Raw genomic sequence first — 15,955 nt, forward strand, 5'->3', positions numbered from 1 at the left:
TCAGATATTAGAGGGCTCTTCAGTCTAGCACTCAAAGGCAGAACAAAGTCCAATGACTGGAAGCTGAGGTCAGTAAAATTCAAACTGGAAATGAGCAAATGTTTAACAGTGAGGGTAATCAGCCCCTGGAACACATTGCCAAGGAATGCGGTAAATTCTCCATCACTTGAAATCCTTAAAGTATGACTAAATGGCTTACTGTAAGAGATACTCAAATTAAATTACAAGTTAATGCGTTAAATGCAGGAAATACTAAGTAAAATTCTATAGCTTATGCCAGGGGTGGGCAAACTTTTTGGCTCGAAGGCCACATTGGGGTTGCGAAATGGCATGGAAGGCTGAGTAGGGAAGGCTGTGCCCCACAAACAATTCCAGGAGTCAGGAATGAGTGTGTCAAAAATTGCATACCCAGGTATGGAGTGACAATTGTCAGGTGTGCTGGTAATGGTGCCTGTTTCAAACAATATACTATCTGTGTATTCCATTTTTGGAAAGTAGTAAATAGCTAGGAACAAAACATCTGTATCAGGTGATCTGACTCAGGCTCCCAGGGATTGGTCTACGTGGCTAAAAATTGCTGTATAGATAGTCGGGCTCAGGCTGGGGCCCAAGCTCTGGGACCCAGGACACAAAAGTAGATGACCTCAGTAAAGTACAATCACCTGGGTTTGCGTAAGGATCTGAGTACAACAATCCAGGTCTTCAGCGCCTGGGACAGCTCATGTTCCCTCAGTACAACCAGAAAGCCATGCAGAGAGACAGCCAGGGAACACTGTGGTGAGTAGGTGCCATATGAAGTGCCACCCAAGAGACTCTCTGATTGGCCAGGCACCCTACTTAACCCTGTATGGTGACCCAGAAAGTTGCTTGAGCAGCCGCACAGACTTTGGGACTGCTGCGACTCCAAGCCTCACCTTGTCTTCTGATCTCCAGCCTCCGATCCCAGCCTGACTCCAGCCTGGTACTACCTCTGATCTCCAGTCTCTGACCCCGGCCTGACTTTGAGCCCAACTTTTGTGATTCCTCCAACCCCTGCTCACTGACTACTGTACTGGACGTGTGGACCCCAGCCCACCTGCGACCAGTAGGCCAGACCGCCTATGCTCCAGTCTCTTAAGACTGTGGATAATATTCTGATGTTTAATTTTGGATATTTCATTTGAAGGCTGTTCATCAGGCTCAATTACCAGAAGAACACCCACAAAACATTTGGATGACTTAAATTCCTGTTACAGATGACTAGCCGTTTGGATAGCACCAGCTAAATTTATTGTACTGCACAGAACAATGGTAGACTTGCCTAGTCCATGCTGTGTATGGAATGAAATTGCAGAACCACAGGGTTTTTTCTAATTTTGCCTGTAATTTGCTACTAGAATAACTTGCAGTTTCTACATCTGAGGGAAGCTGGGCTTTATATCTTTGTAGCTGTCTGGCCAGGAGAAGAACAAATAATTGTCTCTTCAATCAGCTGATAAAATGCAATGTCATAAGGTGACTATTGCTGCAATGTAACTAGATGGTTTTGCTTTAAGACTTGTTTTACTCAAGTAGGAAGAAAGCCATGCTGAATGATAAACTGCATCGTTAGCAATCGAGTCTTCCACAGATATTCTGTGCAACATGTCGTCATCTCTTCTTTGAAGTGCTACCCCCCTGAGATTGGTTGCCCTTTCAATTGTTTCTATTTTAAGAAGTTTCTTGTCTTGTGTGTTTTCTCAAGCAAACACTACAACAGGACCAGTTGCTGGAGGACATACATGCTCTGGTGGTTATGGAAGCCGGAGAACATAATGCTCTCTGATCAGATTCAGAGTCTGTTGTCTTTTCTGGGTTCAGTACAACTCTGATGTGTGCCAAATTCAATTTGCTTGTGTATTTCTGATGGCAACCCCTGTGACTGAGCATTGGTGGCACATCATCTAAACTAGAAAACTCATCCAGGAGCCACCAATTCAATCAATCTCTCCTAGCTTCTGCCAACAGCATCACAGAATTCTGTCCATCACTGGTGGGTTTTGACAGTTTTGTACTCTTTTGATTTTTCTTGACAAACACATTTTTCAAAATTTGTGGAGAGTCTCTCTTTGTTGTAAGCTTTAAGGGGCTTGTAGAGGTAAAATTCCCAAAGTATATTGTTAGCATTGCCACCACCACTTTTCATTCTGTACAAGTATACAGATCTGTGCTAAAATTAGATATAGAATAGATCTATATTATATGTTAGTATCAAAAATTGTCATTTTTGTTTAGTGAGCACTTTGACTGAAGCCCAATACAAAGCTGTGTACTGTTATCTCTATCACTAATACTAACCTGTGCACAAGTGCCACTGAATTAAAAGGGAGTGTCTAGAATATTTCAAAGGCTAGTACCTTTTTCATAGGCAATTACAAATTAAAACCTTCTACCAGGCAGACTAGATGCTACACTGTATGTACAAAAGCTTACAAGTGGAATTCACATACATTTATACCTACCCACTGTGCAGTAAAAAGTGTGGGAATGCAATCTACTGCTACATAACTTTCAGTGAGAGACTGACCTGGTCAGCAAATTTCAAATGAAAATACAGAAATCTATTTTAATCCCTTATGAGATACTCTGACAATTAAGAATATGCAATGTGAAAACATTTCATGTTGGTATATTGCGAAATGTTGGTATTAAGCATTTTGCCACAGTTACACCGTGTCACTCTGCAGTGTGGACTGCACCAGCTGGGACAGATGTAAGCTAGGTCTATGGATTTGGATATCATCTAGCACCTGTTCCAGTGATCTCCACGTGTAGCATAAAAATCCAGAACCAAAGAGCTGTTTCTCTCCATTCCGCTGGACTGTTTAACTCTTGGTAGTGCCAACACTTGTACAAAGCCAAGGACAGCAAGACACAAAGGAACTGATTCTCTAGTCGCTTACACTAGTTTTTCATGGGTGTAACTCCACTGACAATAGGGGAGTTACTCTTGATTAACACTGGAGTGAGAGAAGAGAACTGGGCCCAGCAGGTTCCCACAAATTGTCCCAAAAGCTCAGCGCTCCAGCAACCACTGGTTTCAGTGCATTTTTGCCTAGCACAGGCTGGCTGAGATGGGTGAGCCCAGGGAAAAGAGAGCAAAAATCAGAAGTAATCTCTGCAAGGAAGAACCATTTTCATGTCTCAGTCAGTAAGCAACGACTGAAAAGAGTCAGGACATCAGGGATGATTAAGTACAAACCCTGCCCTCCAAGGACCAATAGTGGAATGAAGGGAGGAGGGGATGAGGCCACACAGAAGATTAGCAATAATCTAATATCATGGAAATAAAAGCCACCAATTGCACTCACCATCCTAACCCGACCCCATGTTCCCTTCCCTGGTGCCTCCCTTCAGCTCCTAGCTTCCACCTCCACGCCTGTGCAGCCACCCATCACTGTCAGCTCCAGCACTCAGCCACCATTCCCAGCATGCTCCCACAGTGCCCCAACCCCTCGCCCTGTGGACGGATGACAGAAGAGCTCACAGGCGCTCCCTCTCCCGAAGGATCCTCTCCATCTCCAGCTGCTGCTCCTCCTTCTCCCCTTGAGACAAATCTTCCTTCAGTTGTAGCTCAGTGTTGCTTCGGCGCAAGCGCCAGGCCTCCTGCTCAGACACCTCCAGCTGTTGCTGCAGCTCTTCCCTGGCCTTCTCCAGGTTCACACGGTCACTGCAAAGAGGCAGGGCCCAGTCAGCAGAATGAGGAGAATCTGGCATGAGCAGATCCCATCCACACCCGTCAGGATGGAATGTGGGGGGAGGGGTTAAGAAGTAATTGCTGCATGTGAACCTCTTTTCCTCTCCTGGGAGAGGAGGTGGGGGAAAGGGGCTGGGGAGGCTGTTGTTCTCACTCAGTGGGACGCAGTGCTTCGCAGAGGGCCTCTCTACAACCTGGGGATGCAAGATGCTCCTAGGGAGCTTAGTTTAAGGGTGGCAGAGGTTGGACTGGACACACACTGTACTCGGGCAGCTCTCCAATTCCCTCAGGCAGCCTGGAGATGGGGCAGTGGCTAGGAACATGAGTTGCTGGTGACAGAGAAAGACTAACCTGAGAAGCAGAGCCAGATTTACTATGGAACAAGAGAGCTCTTAGCCCCAAACACTGCTACTGAAGTCCCTATACGACGTGGAGGGAGGACATAGGGCTGACCTGCTGAGCGTTTCCACCAGTGACTGGAGGTTCTGCGTCTGGCTGGTGAGTGTCTTGCAGTTCTCTTCCAGCTGCTGGAGCCTCTGCCTCAGCATCTTGCATTCCTCTTCCTGCTGCCTTTGCTGATGTTGCAGAGAATGGACAGCGTTCTGGCTGGCTGAAAGCTGCTCCCTTAGGGCCTGCCAGGGGAAGAGGTGGAATGAGTGTATGAGCAGGAAGGGGTTGAGAAGATGGGTCCAGGAGGACCAACTAGGAGGAGGTCAACAGTTAGGCCTGAGGGCAACAGCAGCTGAAGAGTGCAGGGAGATAGTTCAAACATAAGTCAGCTGGGAGAGTCAGGAGAGGAGCAGATCATCTGAGGGCAAAAGATGTGATCCAGTGTGGGAGGGTGCTCAGGTTGGGAGGGGGAATTACAGAGGGAGTGGGGGCAGAGGAATGGCAGTCTCCGTGTAGAGAGAAGGATGGCTGGAGGGCAGGAGTGAGTGGAGGGGGAAAGGCCGGACGAGGCATAGGCATTTGAGAGAGTTGACTGGCAGTGGGGTTGGGGAAATTGCTGCCAGTGTCAAAAGAGTCCTGCACCCGATCCCTCTCACCTGTACTGCCCGGCACCTCCTTGACAATGCTTCGTGCACCAGAACGAGGGCCCTTTCCATGTCACTGGAACTCAGCAGGGAGGAGAGGGCGCTGGATTCAGGATGCTGGGAGCTCTCAGCCCATGAGATGTTGACTGCGTTGTCAGTATCGTCTAGCACGGCCTGAAACCCCAGACCAAGCTGTTACTCCTTCCCTCCTATCACTCACTCTTATTTACCTATGTCTCCCTCCTCCTCCATGCCACCCTTCAGTCAGAGGTTACAAGCTAACTGACTTAAGGCAATAGGGAAGATTGGTTCTGGTGGCCATGACCTCCTGCATTTCAGGTACAGGTGCTTCCAGAATAATGCAGAACAAGAGAAAAACCGTGGGGCAGGAATGGATGTTATGTTTGTACTCCCTCCATTCTAGGCCTTCTGGGGGCTTACTTTAACCAGTGCTCAGCTTCTTGTGGCCCCCAGGCACCGTTTCTGCCTTCTTTAAGGCTTCTTTATGCGGTCAGAGTGATATAAAGAGCTTTAATGTAACAGAATCAGGCCTCTAGTGACCAATACCCATGAAAAGTAGTATTAAAACTCCCCAGAGGAGAAAGCAGCTGACGAATTCTGAATAATATGGTAATAGAAGAGCAACTGATCATAATTCCTCTGAAACAGTAGGATGAAAAAAGCAAGAACTGGCCAAAGAAGCTTCATGAGGGTCTATGCAAAGATCTGAGGTTAAAATTCCTGTCCTGGGAATGGAGAAAGGGAGGCAACCTAAGAGGAACAGTCAGTCAACTAAAGTTTGCAAGGAAAACCAGGGGCAGTCAAAAAGAATGAGTTAATGTTATCAGCACATGCAAAGGAAACACAGAGGACTTATACAGATGTGCAGGGAAAGAAGAATTACTCATCAGCACATCAGATTGACTGAAAAATACAAGTGAAAAGACATTTAAACTTAAATGGATTAAATGAACAAACAGACAGAACAATAATGACTCGCCTCACACAACATGCATGTGGACCATGCAGCTAACAGTAAGGTTGCCCAGTTAAAGGCCACAAGCAGGAAAGGAAGTCCAGGAGGCATGTGGGTAAGGAACGCCAAGCACACAGAAGTTCTAAGACTTTATCAAAGTGCTCTTGGGCAGACAGCCATGGGCCTAGTAACAAAGGGCTCTGGAAGTACCAGAAAAAGAGTGGTATGTCAAAGGGTACCTGGTCCTTGTGAGCAGACCAGGCCCAGCTTTCCTGTGTCAGAGCAGGTGGGCCAACTGAGCCAATGAAAAGGGGAAGGGCTACACCCGGGGCTACAAAGACTTGTCAGAGGGCAGGACAGAGAGGAGTGATTGGGGCAGGCTGTGCCTGGGGAGAGATTCCCCCAGAGGAGTGGAGTTAACTCCTGTGGTGGGTCCTTGGAGCAAGGGCCAGGTTCCCAGGAAGTAGCCCTAGAGCTGGTGTTCCAGAAAGGGAGCAGAGTGGACAGGGACTGGGAAGCTGCAAATAGCTGGATTGTCAGAGATGCCTGGGAGTGGGGTCATGAAACCCTAAGACAAAAGGTTGAGCAAAGGGACTGTTTGTGTTTGTTTTATTTCCTTATGTTTGTACACTAAATCTTAAAGGACACTGGACATGGCAGTATATGCCTGGAAGTTGGGGAGAAGCCCTGCCATGTCACATGGTGTTAAACTTAAGAGCCAGAAGTTGTCAAGCTGCTGACAGAGTGACAGGAGAGGCCATGGCAAAAGGGAACCAGAGAGGCTGGGACATGAAATAAGTGCTAGCATCCTGTTTCAGGGCCCACATCTAGGGCTTCTGAGACAGGCTGGGAGGAAGTTCTCCTTCACTCCCTGAATCCTGAAAGGGACTGCTCAGATGCTCCTCGGAGGGCTGTGGCCCAGAATGAGAGCCAGTTATGTAGTGCTGTATAGGGAGAAGAAAATAATGTCCCTCCTGACCCCTGCAGCAATCAGGCAAGGCCTTGAAGTAGGAGATTTTATTACTCTTATATTGGGATTTCTAACAAGTGTTATTGGTCATAAAAAATAAATACAGCCACCATATTTGACCTAATAACCTCCAGTACATTTCCGAGGCAGATTTTGTTGTGTGAAGCACCATTTCCTTTCATTTGTTCTATATTCACTGCACCCTAACCTCAGCAAAGGACCCACCCTTATTCTTCTGTCACGGGACAGTGAAAACTGATCTATCTTCCATAATCTGGATAACAATACTCAGCATTTCTTTAGTGATTTTCTTTTGATGATCTCACATGGCTTTACGAAGGAAGGGAAGTGTTATTGCCACTTTACAGATGAGAGATGAAAGCCATAGTCTTCAAACAAGGGTGCCTCAATAAAGATAACCTAATTTTTCATTTAAATCATTTGAAAGCAGCACTTGCTCAGCCCCTCTCAAAAGTGAGCCACTTTCATTTAGGAGTCTTAGTATGAATTTAGGAAATTATCTTTAGGCACCCAACGCTGAGAATTCTGGCCCAAGTAACTTGCCCAAAGTCACAGAGTAAAGCAGAAATAGCATCTCTAATTCCGAGTTGCAGTCTAGTGCCCTAGCCATTGGACACTCAGTCAGTTCCCTTCCTACACTTGTTCATGCAATCTAAATAATGCCAGTTTTTACAGTCGATTATTCACAGATGTAAGGCCAGAACATTACGGGAACATTATGATCTACTCTGACCTCCTGCATACATGGGCCAGAGAATTTCATCCTGCATCAGACCCATAACTTCTGGTTATGATAGATCTGATCTTTTACAAAATACATCCTGATCTTGAATTACAGATTTCAGGTGATGAAGAACCCATAACATGCCTGAGTAATTACAGCAGAGCAGTAGCTGCACTATAGTAATGATTGTGACTCACTGTTTAGCAGACTACTTTTCCACATACTGAATCAGTGTGTCCTGACATTTGCTGTGCTTCATGGGTAGGGTTAGTGGACCAAATCTGGGGTCACTTGAGCAACATGTTCCTGAGAAAAAGCCATGTGATATCAAAATCCTCTTTTTTCTGGCCCACCACACACCTGGGCCTCAAACTATGCCCAAACTGATATCACCTGCTCAGGGTTGATCTCAGCTAGCACACAGCCCCTGCTGCCCCTTTGGGGAAGCAATACTGAAAGAGTTTGAGTAAAGTTGGGAACTCCAATATGGGTTAACCATAACTGACATGTTAAAGAGAGTGAAATGTGCATATGTAGCAATACTAAGGGTATGTCTACACTACGAAATTAGGTCGAATTTATAGAAGTCGTTTTTTTAGAAATCGGTTTTATATATTCGGGTGTGTGTGTCCCCACAGAAAATGCTCTAAGTGCATTAAGTGCATTAACTCGGCGGAGTGCTTCCACAGTACCAAGGCTAGAGTCGACTTCCGGAGTGTTGCACTGTGGGTAGCTATCCCACAGTTCCCGCAGTCTCCGCTGCCCATTGGAATTCTGGGTTGAGATCCCAATGCCTGATGGGGCTAAAACATGGTCGCGGGTGGTTCTGGGTGCATATCGTCAGGCCCCCGTTCCCTCCCTCCCTCCGTGAAAGCAAGAGCAGACAATCGTTTTGCGCCTTTTTTCCTGAGTTACCTGTGCAGACGCCATACCACGGCAAGCATGGAGCCCGCTCAGCTCACTGTCACCGTATGTCTCCTGGGTGCTGGCAGACGCGGTACTGCATTGCTACACAGCAGCAGCAACCCACTGCCTTGTGGCAGCAGACGGTGCAATAGGACTGGTAGCCGTCATCGTCATGTCTGAAGTGCTCCTGGTCGCCTGTGTGAGGTCGACCAGGAGCGCCTGGGCAGATATGGGCGCAGGGAATAAATTTGGAGTGACTTGATCAAGTCATTCTCTTTAGTCCTGCAGTCAGTCTATTGAACTATCTTATGGTGAGCAGGCAGGTGATACGGATTGCTAGCAGTCCTATTGCATCATCTTCTGCCGGGCAGGCAAGAGATGAGGATGGCTAGCAGTCCTATTGTACCATCTTCTGCGAAGCAGCCATGAGATGTGGATGGCATGCAGTCCTTCTGCACCGTCTGCTGCCAGCCAAAGATGTAAAAGATAGATGGAGTGTATCAAAACAAGAAATAGACCAGATTTGTTTTGTACTCATTTGCAAACCCCCTCCCCGCCCGCCGTCTAGGGGACTCATTCCTCTAGGTCACACTGCAGTCACTCACAGAGAAGGTGCAGCGAGGTAAATCTAGCCATGTATCAATCAGAGGCCAGACTAACCTCCTTGTTCCAATAAGAACAATAACTTAGGTGCACCATTTCTTATTGGAACCCTCCGTGAAGTCCTGCCTGAAATACTCCTTGATGTAAAGCCACCCCCTTTGTTGATTTTAGCTCCCTGTAAGCCAACCCTGTAAGCCGTGTCATCAGTCGCCCCTCCCTGTGTCAGAGCAACGGCAAACAATCATGCATCTGAGTTGAGAGTGCTGTCCAGAGCAGTCACAATGGAGCACTCTGGGATAGCTCCCGGAGGCCAATACCGTCGAATTGTGTCCACAGTACCCCAAATTCGACCCGGCAAGGCTGATTTAAGCGCTAATCCACTTGTCAGGGGTGGAGTAAGGAAATCAATTTTAAGAGCCCTTTAAGTTGAAATAAAGGGCTTCATCGTGTGGACAGGTGCAGGTTTACATTGATTTAACGCTGCTAAATTCGACCTAAAATCCTAGTGTAGACCAGGGCTAAGGCTGAGTTGCTGAGTCAGTTTAACTGGGTGGCCCAAAGTGACGTGATGCAGCCACTGAACTTGAGCAGCACAGTGAGTTTACGTCCTAAGTTCACACCTCTCTGAACTATTATTTCAGGCGGTATTCATCTCCATGGGGTATTCTCATCCATCTGAGAACATTTCATTGAGATCAATGGGGCATGTCACTCCCCTCTGAGCCTCCTCTGGTGAACACATGTGTGTAGAGACCCGTCCCACACACTACGCACAGATCTGGGGTAGGGATCTGGATCTCAACTCACCTTACCTGCCCCTTCTTGTCTCAAGAACAGCCATACTGGGTCAGACCAAAGGTCCATCTAGCCCAGTATCCTGTCTTCCAACTGTGGCCAATGCCAGGTGCTTCAGAGGGAATGAATAGAACAGGTAATCATCAAGCGATCCATCCCCTGTCGCCCATTACCAGCTTCTAGCAAACAGAGGCTGTGGATACCATCCCTGCCCATTCTGGCTAATAGCCATTGATGGACCTATCCAGCTATTACATGCACTCCTCAGACCCCACTACCTGCCCTCCTCTCCATGGCCAGGGACATGTGATGGCAAGGAAGAGGGTGGAGCTAGCAGGCAGTTGCAGCCTTGGGGAAATGAGGGTGTGGGGAGGACGGTCAGAGAAATGGACGAGCTGGAGGGAAGAAGGTTGGAGGCACTGGAGCAGTGCAAAGGGTTTAAGGGACCATCCAAACACTGTTTTTGAAAACCCAGTTTAATGACTAGCACTTTGAAGAGGGAGGACTGGGCTGGGCTGGAGAGGCAAAGAGATGAGATGAGATAATGCAGGAGCAGCGAAGGCACTAAAACACAGCCAGTGCATTCTGTGGCCAGGGCAATTGTTGCCAAGGAGTCAGAGGCAGTGGAACGTGGGGATGCCAACTGTTTTTTTAACTAAGGAAATTAACTGCCCCCAAAACATCATTAACACAGAGTTAAGGTTGCCCTTGTGCCCTTCAAAAATATGAAGAGAAGCTAAACTTAAACATCTGAAAACCAGGAAATAAAAAGGTAAGGATACACGTCACTCCTGCAGCACATTATGTGAGTGGTGCACAGCACCCAGTCAGAAGCATCAGGTTTTGACCACTACTGGATGCAGCATGCTATACTGCTCCTGTGTGAAAATTACTAGTTTTCTTTCATTCCTTTATTCAAGAAGTTATTAAGGCAGAAGGCTGAACAAGTGCTTCAGCAAAGCCAGGATAAGGATAAAAAAAAATACTGGTAATGTTCCAAAAAGACACGACTTGACCCCTACATTCCTTCTCAGGCAAAACTCCCAGTGACTTCAACGTTTGCCTGAGTAAGGTCTAAGCAAAGTCTACAGGATCTGGCCCACAGTGAAAGGCAACTTACAGGCAGGTGAGATGTGAGAAGTTAGATTTTCCAAGTCAAGGTCTTTTCCCAGATTTCTGGCCTTTGGACATGTACACATATATTGTGCACTTCCTATGCCTTTCCCAGATATTTCTGTAGCAGAATGGCTATAGTGCCAGAACATTTTATTTACCTGAGTTATGTCTTTTATCACCTGATGAAGGGAAAGGGTCTCTTCTTTGGCATTCTTGGTCAGTGAAGCGTTATATTCTACCGCCACCCGACTGGCCTCCTAGAAACAGAATAAAGAAAGGATGAGTTGGAGCATTTCCATCTGCCCTAGCACTGACTTGTCACTGTGCCTCAACTCCGAAAAGAAGGGCCAGCTCTCGGGATGAAAGGGTACATTACTCTTCCTGGCCCATTCAATCCTTATCTTCTCTGCTGAAATGAACAAGGACACCAACTTCAATGTGAACACCTGATAACTCTGAATGAGACAGGCCAACAAGTCATTCTGGATAAAAAGAGAAGCTGTCTGTCATATGCTGACAGTCTCTGGTCACTGACCTAACTGGATTACAAGTGCCTGAGGTGAAACATTCTGTTACAAGCTCTCCGATGCTGGATTAGATGTGCACGCAGTTCCCCTGCCACTGCCCAGCCTTCAGCTGCCAACCACGAAACACACATTTAGGCAAAGTGCCTTATGTTCCCATATATGGAGGAAGCCACAACTCTTTATGGTGAGGCTGGGGGAAAAACACAGCTCAAACCCAATAGCTGTTGGGTTGCTTTTCCACAAATTTCTCACACACCAGAATCTCCATCGTGTCACTAAGAGTCTTCACGGTCATTTCTTTCTCCTCATTCTGCTTCTGGGACTGCGCCAGCAAGGCTGAGAGCTCCATCACCCTGAGAAGAAAAAGTCTGTGCAATATTCCAAAAGCTTAGCTTTAAGCCACCTTCGGGCCTTCAGGATTCTGAGGTGCTCTGTGGTTCTGGTATGGTAAGTTATAGCAGCCCCATGAAGGGCTGATTACGGGCTGTGTCACAGCCCAGGAACCCTGTAACTTTGAGCACTGTGTAGATGCCCCCAACATGTCCCTGCATCTGAGCTTGCAAGGGGGCAGTATAAGTGGCAGCCCCATGCAGCGTCTGCACTGTGGAGATTCTCTCTCCAGCCCCTTGCAGCATAGGTCTGGTTACCATAGCATTGCACTGTGGTGGGGGCCAGAACCGGTCCCTTTACACTGGTCATCATTTCTCTTTAATTACATTACAGTAGAACCTCAGAGTTACGAACACCTCGGGAATGGAGGTTGTTCGTAACTCTAAAATGTTTGTAACTCTGAACAAAACGTTATGGTTCTTTCAAAAGTTTACAACGGAACATTGACTTAAAGCTTTGAAACTTTTCTATGCAAAATAAAAATTATGCTTTTAACTATCTTGCTTTAAATGAAACAAGCACAGAAATAGTTTCCTTACTTTGTCAAATCTTTTCTTTAAACTCCCCCCCCCACCCCTTCTTTTTTAGTAGTTTACATTTAACACAATTCTGTACTGTGTTTCCTTTTTTTTTTTTTTGGTCTCTGCTGCTGCTTGATTGCATACTTCCGATTCCAAATGAGTTGTGTGCTTGACCAGTCAGTACGTAACTCTGGTGTTCGTAACTCTAAGGTTCTATTGTAACTGTAAACCCAGCTTTGCCTCCCACCCTCCAAGAAAACCCCCGTTTCCACACACACTATTACTCCCAGGTTCATCTCACTCAGAGAGCCCATTTTCTTTACATTCACGCTCCTCTATGCCTATTTCTTTTTAAAGCCAACAGCAGATACCATTTCAAAAAACAAGCCCAGTACGAAGTGGCTGTGCTTTGAAGGAGAATACAGATTGAATCCAAAGGCCTCTGTGATAAATGGTGAGAAACATTCCCCAAAAGGTGTGTGGGGTTTTTAAGACTAATTTACCTGCCCTGAAGCTCCTCTTTCTCTATATTCCCTTTGACCTGCAAGCACATCACTTCTTGGGTTTTCTGGTATACTTCCTTCTCCAGCTCCTGAGCCCTGGCACAAAGCTGCTGTGTCTGATCCCTTGGGGCAGATCTTTCCAAAGTGTTCGACTCCCAGTGCCGTGTACCAGAACTTAGATGGAAGCAGCTGACAAGTATTGATCCAGAAAGTCTTATCTGGTCTGCCTTCAGTGCTGACAAGTCCCTAAAGCAGAATAAAATAGTAAAATAAATCCTCAAGAACACTTTCATCTGCAAATTCACCTTTTAACCATGTCACAGCATGACAATTACAACCCATTGTCGAAGATCAGTATTCACATTTTCCAAAGCTGTTCAGCCATCTCAGATACTTAGAGGATCAGTGATCTGGTTTGTAATCAACTAAGGAAGAAGAGGATGTTTCAGTGCTAGTCTAGGACTAGGGAGACCCAGCTTTAATTCCCAGCTCTGCCACAGACTTCCTGTGTCTCAATTCCCCATCTGCAAAATGGGGATAAAGCACTTCTCTACCTCACAGGAACGTTGTAAAGAAAAATATACTAAAATTGTGAAACATTCAGACAGGGACAGAGAAGCATCTAATGGCTTGCATACATTTTCTTTTTGCACAACCCCCACTCCTCCAAAAAACCCAAACAAAACAAACACACAGCTAAAAACCTGAATGCAAAAATCCTGTATTATTATACCATTAAAGGTGATCTACACTAAAAATCAGGAAATCCCAAAAGCTAAGCTACTTCCTGAAGTATTGACTTCGCCTCATTATAGATACATCATGTTTTTCTAGTATTGTTTCCTTTGTTAAAGCATTACATGTGTGCAACATGGCAAAGATTCATGGGCGAAACCTGAACTTTGGGATTTTCTGGTTGAGTGCTTGATTTAGCAACTTTAATTTCTACACTGATACTAAGAGAGTTCTCCCCAATCTAATTTCCCTGTGTTGTAAGGAAAAAGTTGGAACTTTCAGGTTTCTGCAGCTAACAATTTCCACAGGTTTGACCAGTGGCTTGTTCCTCAAATTCCAATTACAAAAGTGTTATAAGCTCCTTAGTTGGGAAACATGGCAGGAAATTTATATGTATGTACTTGTCTCCAGCAGGGTGTATGGTGTGGTATGAGGCACATGAGGAGCAGAGGAGGTTGTGAAAATACAGAAGGTCTCCTGCCCAAAAATTAGACTGGCTGTGTGCAAATCCAGGGATTAAGTTAAGATGGGGCTAATTACAGGCATACAGTTAAGGTTGCCCAACACACCCTCTTGTACAACTCTGCTATAGTTAAGGTTAAGAACAGCTTTCTGTTTAAAGGACTACTCTAAAGTGCCCTAAAATCCACATAGTTACTTTGACTGCTTTGACATCTGGGGGCAGAGAGTAGGGCTAGTGAACCAAATTTGGAGTCTGTTGTAATAATTGGAACCTAGCAATCCTACTCCAATTATGAGCTTATCTGGTGGAAAATGGGTAGAGGTTTGTGAATTGTCACAACAAGCTGTCACATAAAATTGTTTCAGAAGAAAAGCGGAAGGCTGAATTAGTGGATGCTGACTGATTGGGAGGTGGGTGGACTGGAAGGAGTGAGCTCTACCATCATGGCTGCTACCACCACTATTTCCTGGAATTCCAGGATACGCATTTTCACCACTGGGCCTTCACTGTCCTGATTGTGGAGATATCCTGACCAGACTGGGCCAGAGAGAGGGACACAGATGACATCACCACCTCCACAAGCTTTGGTTAAATCATGAATACCACCTGGGATGGGAGACCTTGATTCTTGCTGTCACCCTATCCCTCCTGTGTCCTTTTCCTTCCCCACCTTATTTCTTCTGTTCCCTTTTGTCTACTGTTTAATAAGAGACTCGCTTAGCTGGCCAAGACTGTACATTTTGTACCACTGCGTAAAGCCAGTGCACAAGGAGCTGGCTAACAGCAATGCCTGAAACAGTCTGATGCTTGTAAAAGTTTACCAGGTCTCTGAGTGGCTGAGCAGAGCAATGCTTTCACTAGTGTTTCTCCAGCAATGAGATCGCAAGTGAGAGTCACCATCAAAAAGACAGAAGCTGTTCTTTTTTTTCCCCCTTTGCATGTGTTTGTCTGGTTTTGTCTTCAAAGAAGCAAGATCTGACTTTAAAAACAACTCCAGCCCATCTCAATTAACTTTTTCCCCAGAAGGAACGTTACCACCATCTCTAATACCATTTTAGAGACTGTCAAACAGGGGTTTTTCTCCTTGTAAGGACTCTCTACAGTTAAAGGGGAAATGAAATAAAGCAGGGGTTCTCAAACTGGGGGTCTTGACCTCTCAGGGGGTCACAAGGTTTTATGTGAGGGGTTGCGAGCTGTCAGCCTCCACCCCCAAACCCCACTTTGCCTCCAGCATTTATAACAGTGTTACATTAAAAACACATTTTTTATATATTTATAAGGTTACACTCAGAGGTTTGCTGTGTGAAAGGGGTCACCAATATAAAAGTTTGAGAACCACTAGAATAAAGGATAGTTAAAATGAAAGCCTGGCTTAATACTTTACACTTAATTCCTTTAACCGTTTTTCCTTTTTTTGTATCTTTAATAAAGTTTAAAAGCATTTTTAATGTTGTACTTGCCATGGTACTAAGCAGGCCAAGGTCTAAGCATTTCGAACTCCAAATTTTGTTTAAAACTGTTAATATCGTACAGTGACAGGATCAGGTTAATACCGTTGATGCTCTGGGCCCCTTTATTCTACTGAAGCTAACACATCTGGTCATTTAACTCAGGGGATACTGTGCCCCCTGAACCTCCCCCGCCCCAGCTTTTCCTAAGGTTGACAGATTCTACCAGCCGTTTTTTTGCCCAGAACTGGGGATCAAGCATGGCTTCAATCCTGCCCACAATGATCTCAATTTCTCAAGATATATTCCAGCTAGCACATGGCATCTATTGCCCCTTGGGGAGCGCAAAACTGAACACAGTATCCACAAGAGAGTTCTGTTTGGCATGTGAGCCTTAGGGTTACACTGTGCATGCCACAGACAGAGTGGCCAAGAGGCTTTCAAGCCTGCCATTTATCACTGCAACTGACTGACCCACAGGTATATGCAGTGGCCATTGAGCCTGACC

General features: G+C 45.9%; 1 protein-coding gene across 5 annotated transcripts in view; it reads right to left on the minus strand.

The window, feature by feature from the left end:
• Nucleotides 1–15,955, minus strand: part of CEP250 (centrosomal protein 250) — a 115,697-nt gene that overhangs the window by 75,314 nt on the left and 24,428 nt on the right. For 4 of the 5 annotated variants that reach the window (XM_043526723.1, XM_043526721.1, XM_037915353.2 and 1 more), the window contains exons 7-12: nt 12,802–13,047; nt 11,644–11,740; nt 11,019–11,117; nt 4,762–4,923; nt 4,169–4,347; nt 3,506–3,688 (exon numbers count right to left, since the gene is read on the minus strand). In XM_043526723.1, the coding sequence (XP_043382658.1) occupies nt 3,506–3,688; nt 4,169–4,347; nt 4,762–4,923; nt 11,019–11,117; nt 11,644–11,740; nt 12,802–13,047 (966 nt within the window). Of the gene's footprint in view, nt 1–3,505; nt 3,689–4,168; nt 4,348–4,761; nt 4,924–11,018; nt 11,118–11,643; nt 11,741–12,801; nt 13,048–15,955 lie in introns of those variants that run through there. The other variant, XM_043526724.1, reaches the window with a different exon arrangement.

The sequence above is a fragment of the Chelonia mydas genome, chromosome 13 (genome assembly GCF_015237465.2).
Source record: "Chelonia mydas isolate rCheMyd1 chromosome 13, rCheMyd1.pri.v2, whole genome shotgun sequence".
In the NCBI taxonomy this organism is placed as follows: Eukaryota; Metazoa; Chordata; order Testudines; family Cheloniidae; genus Chelonia; species Chelonia mydas.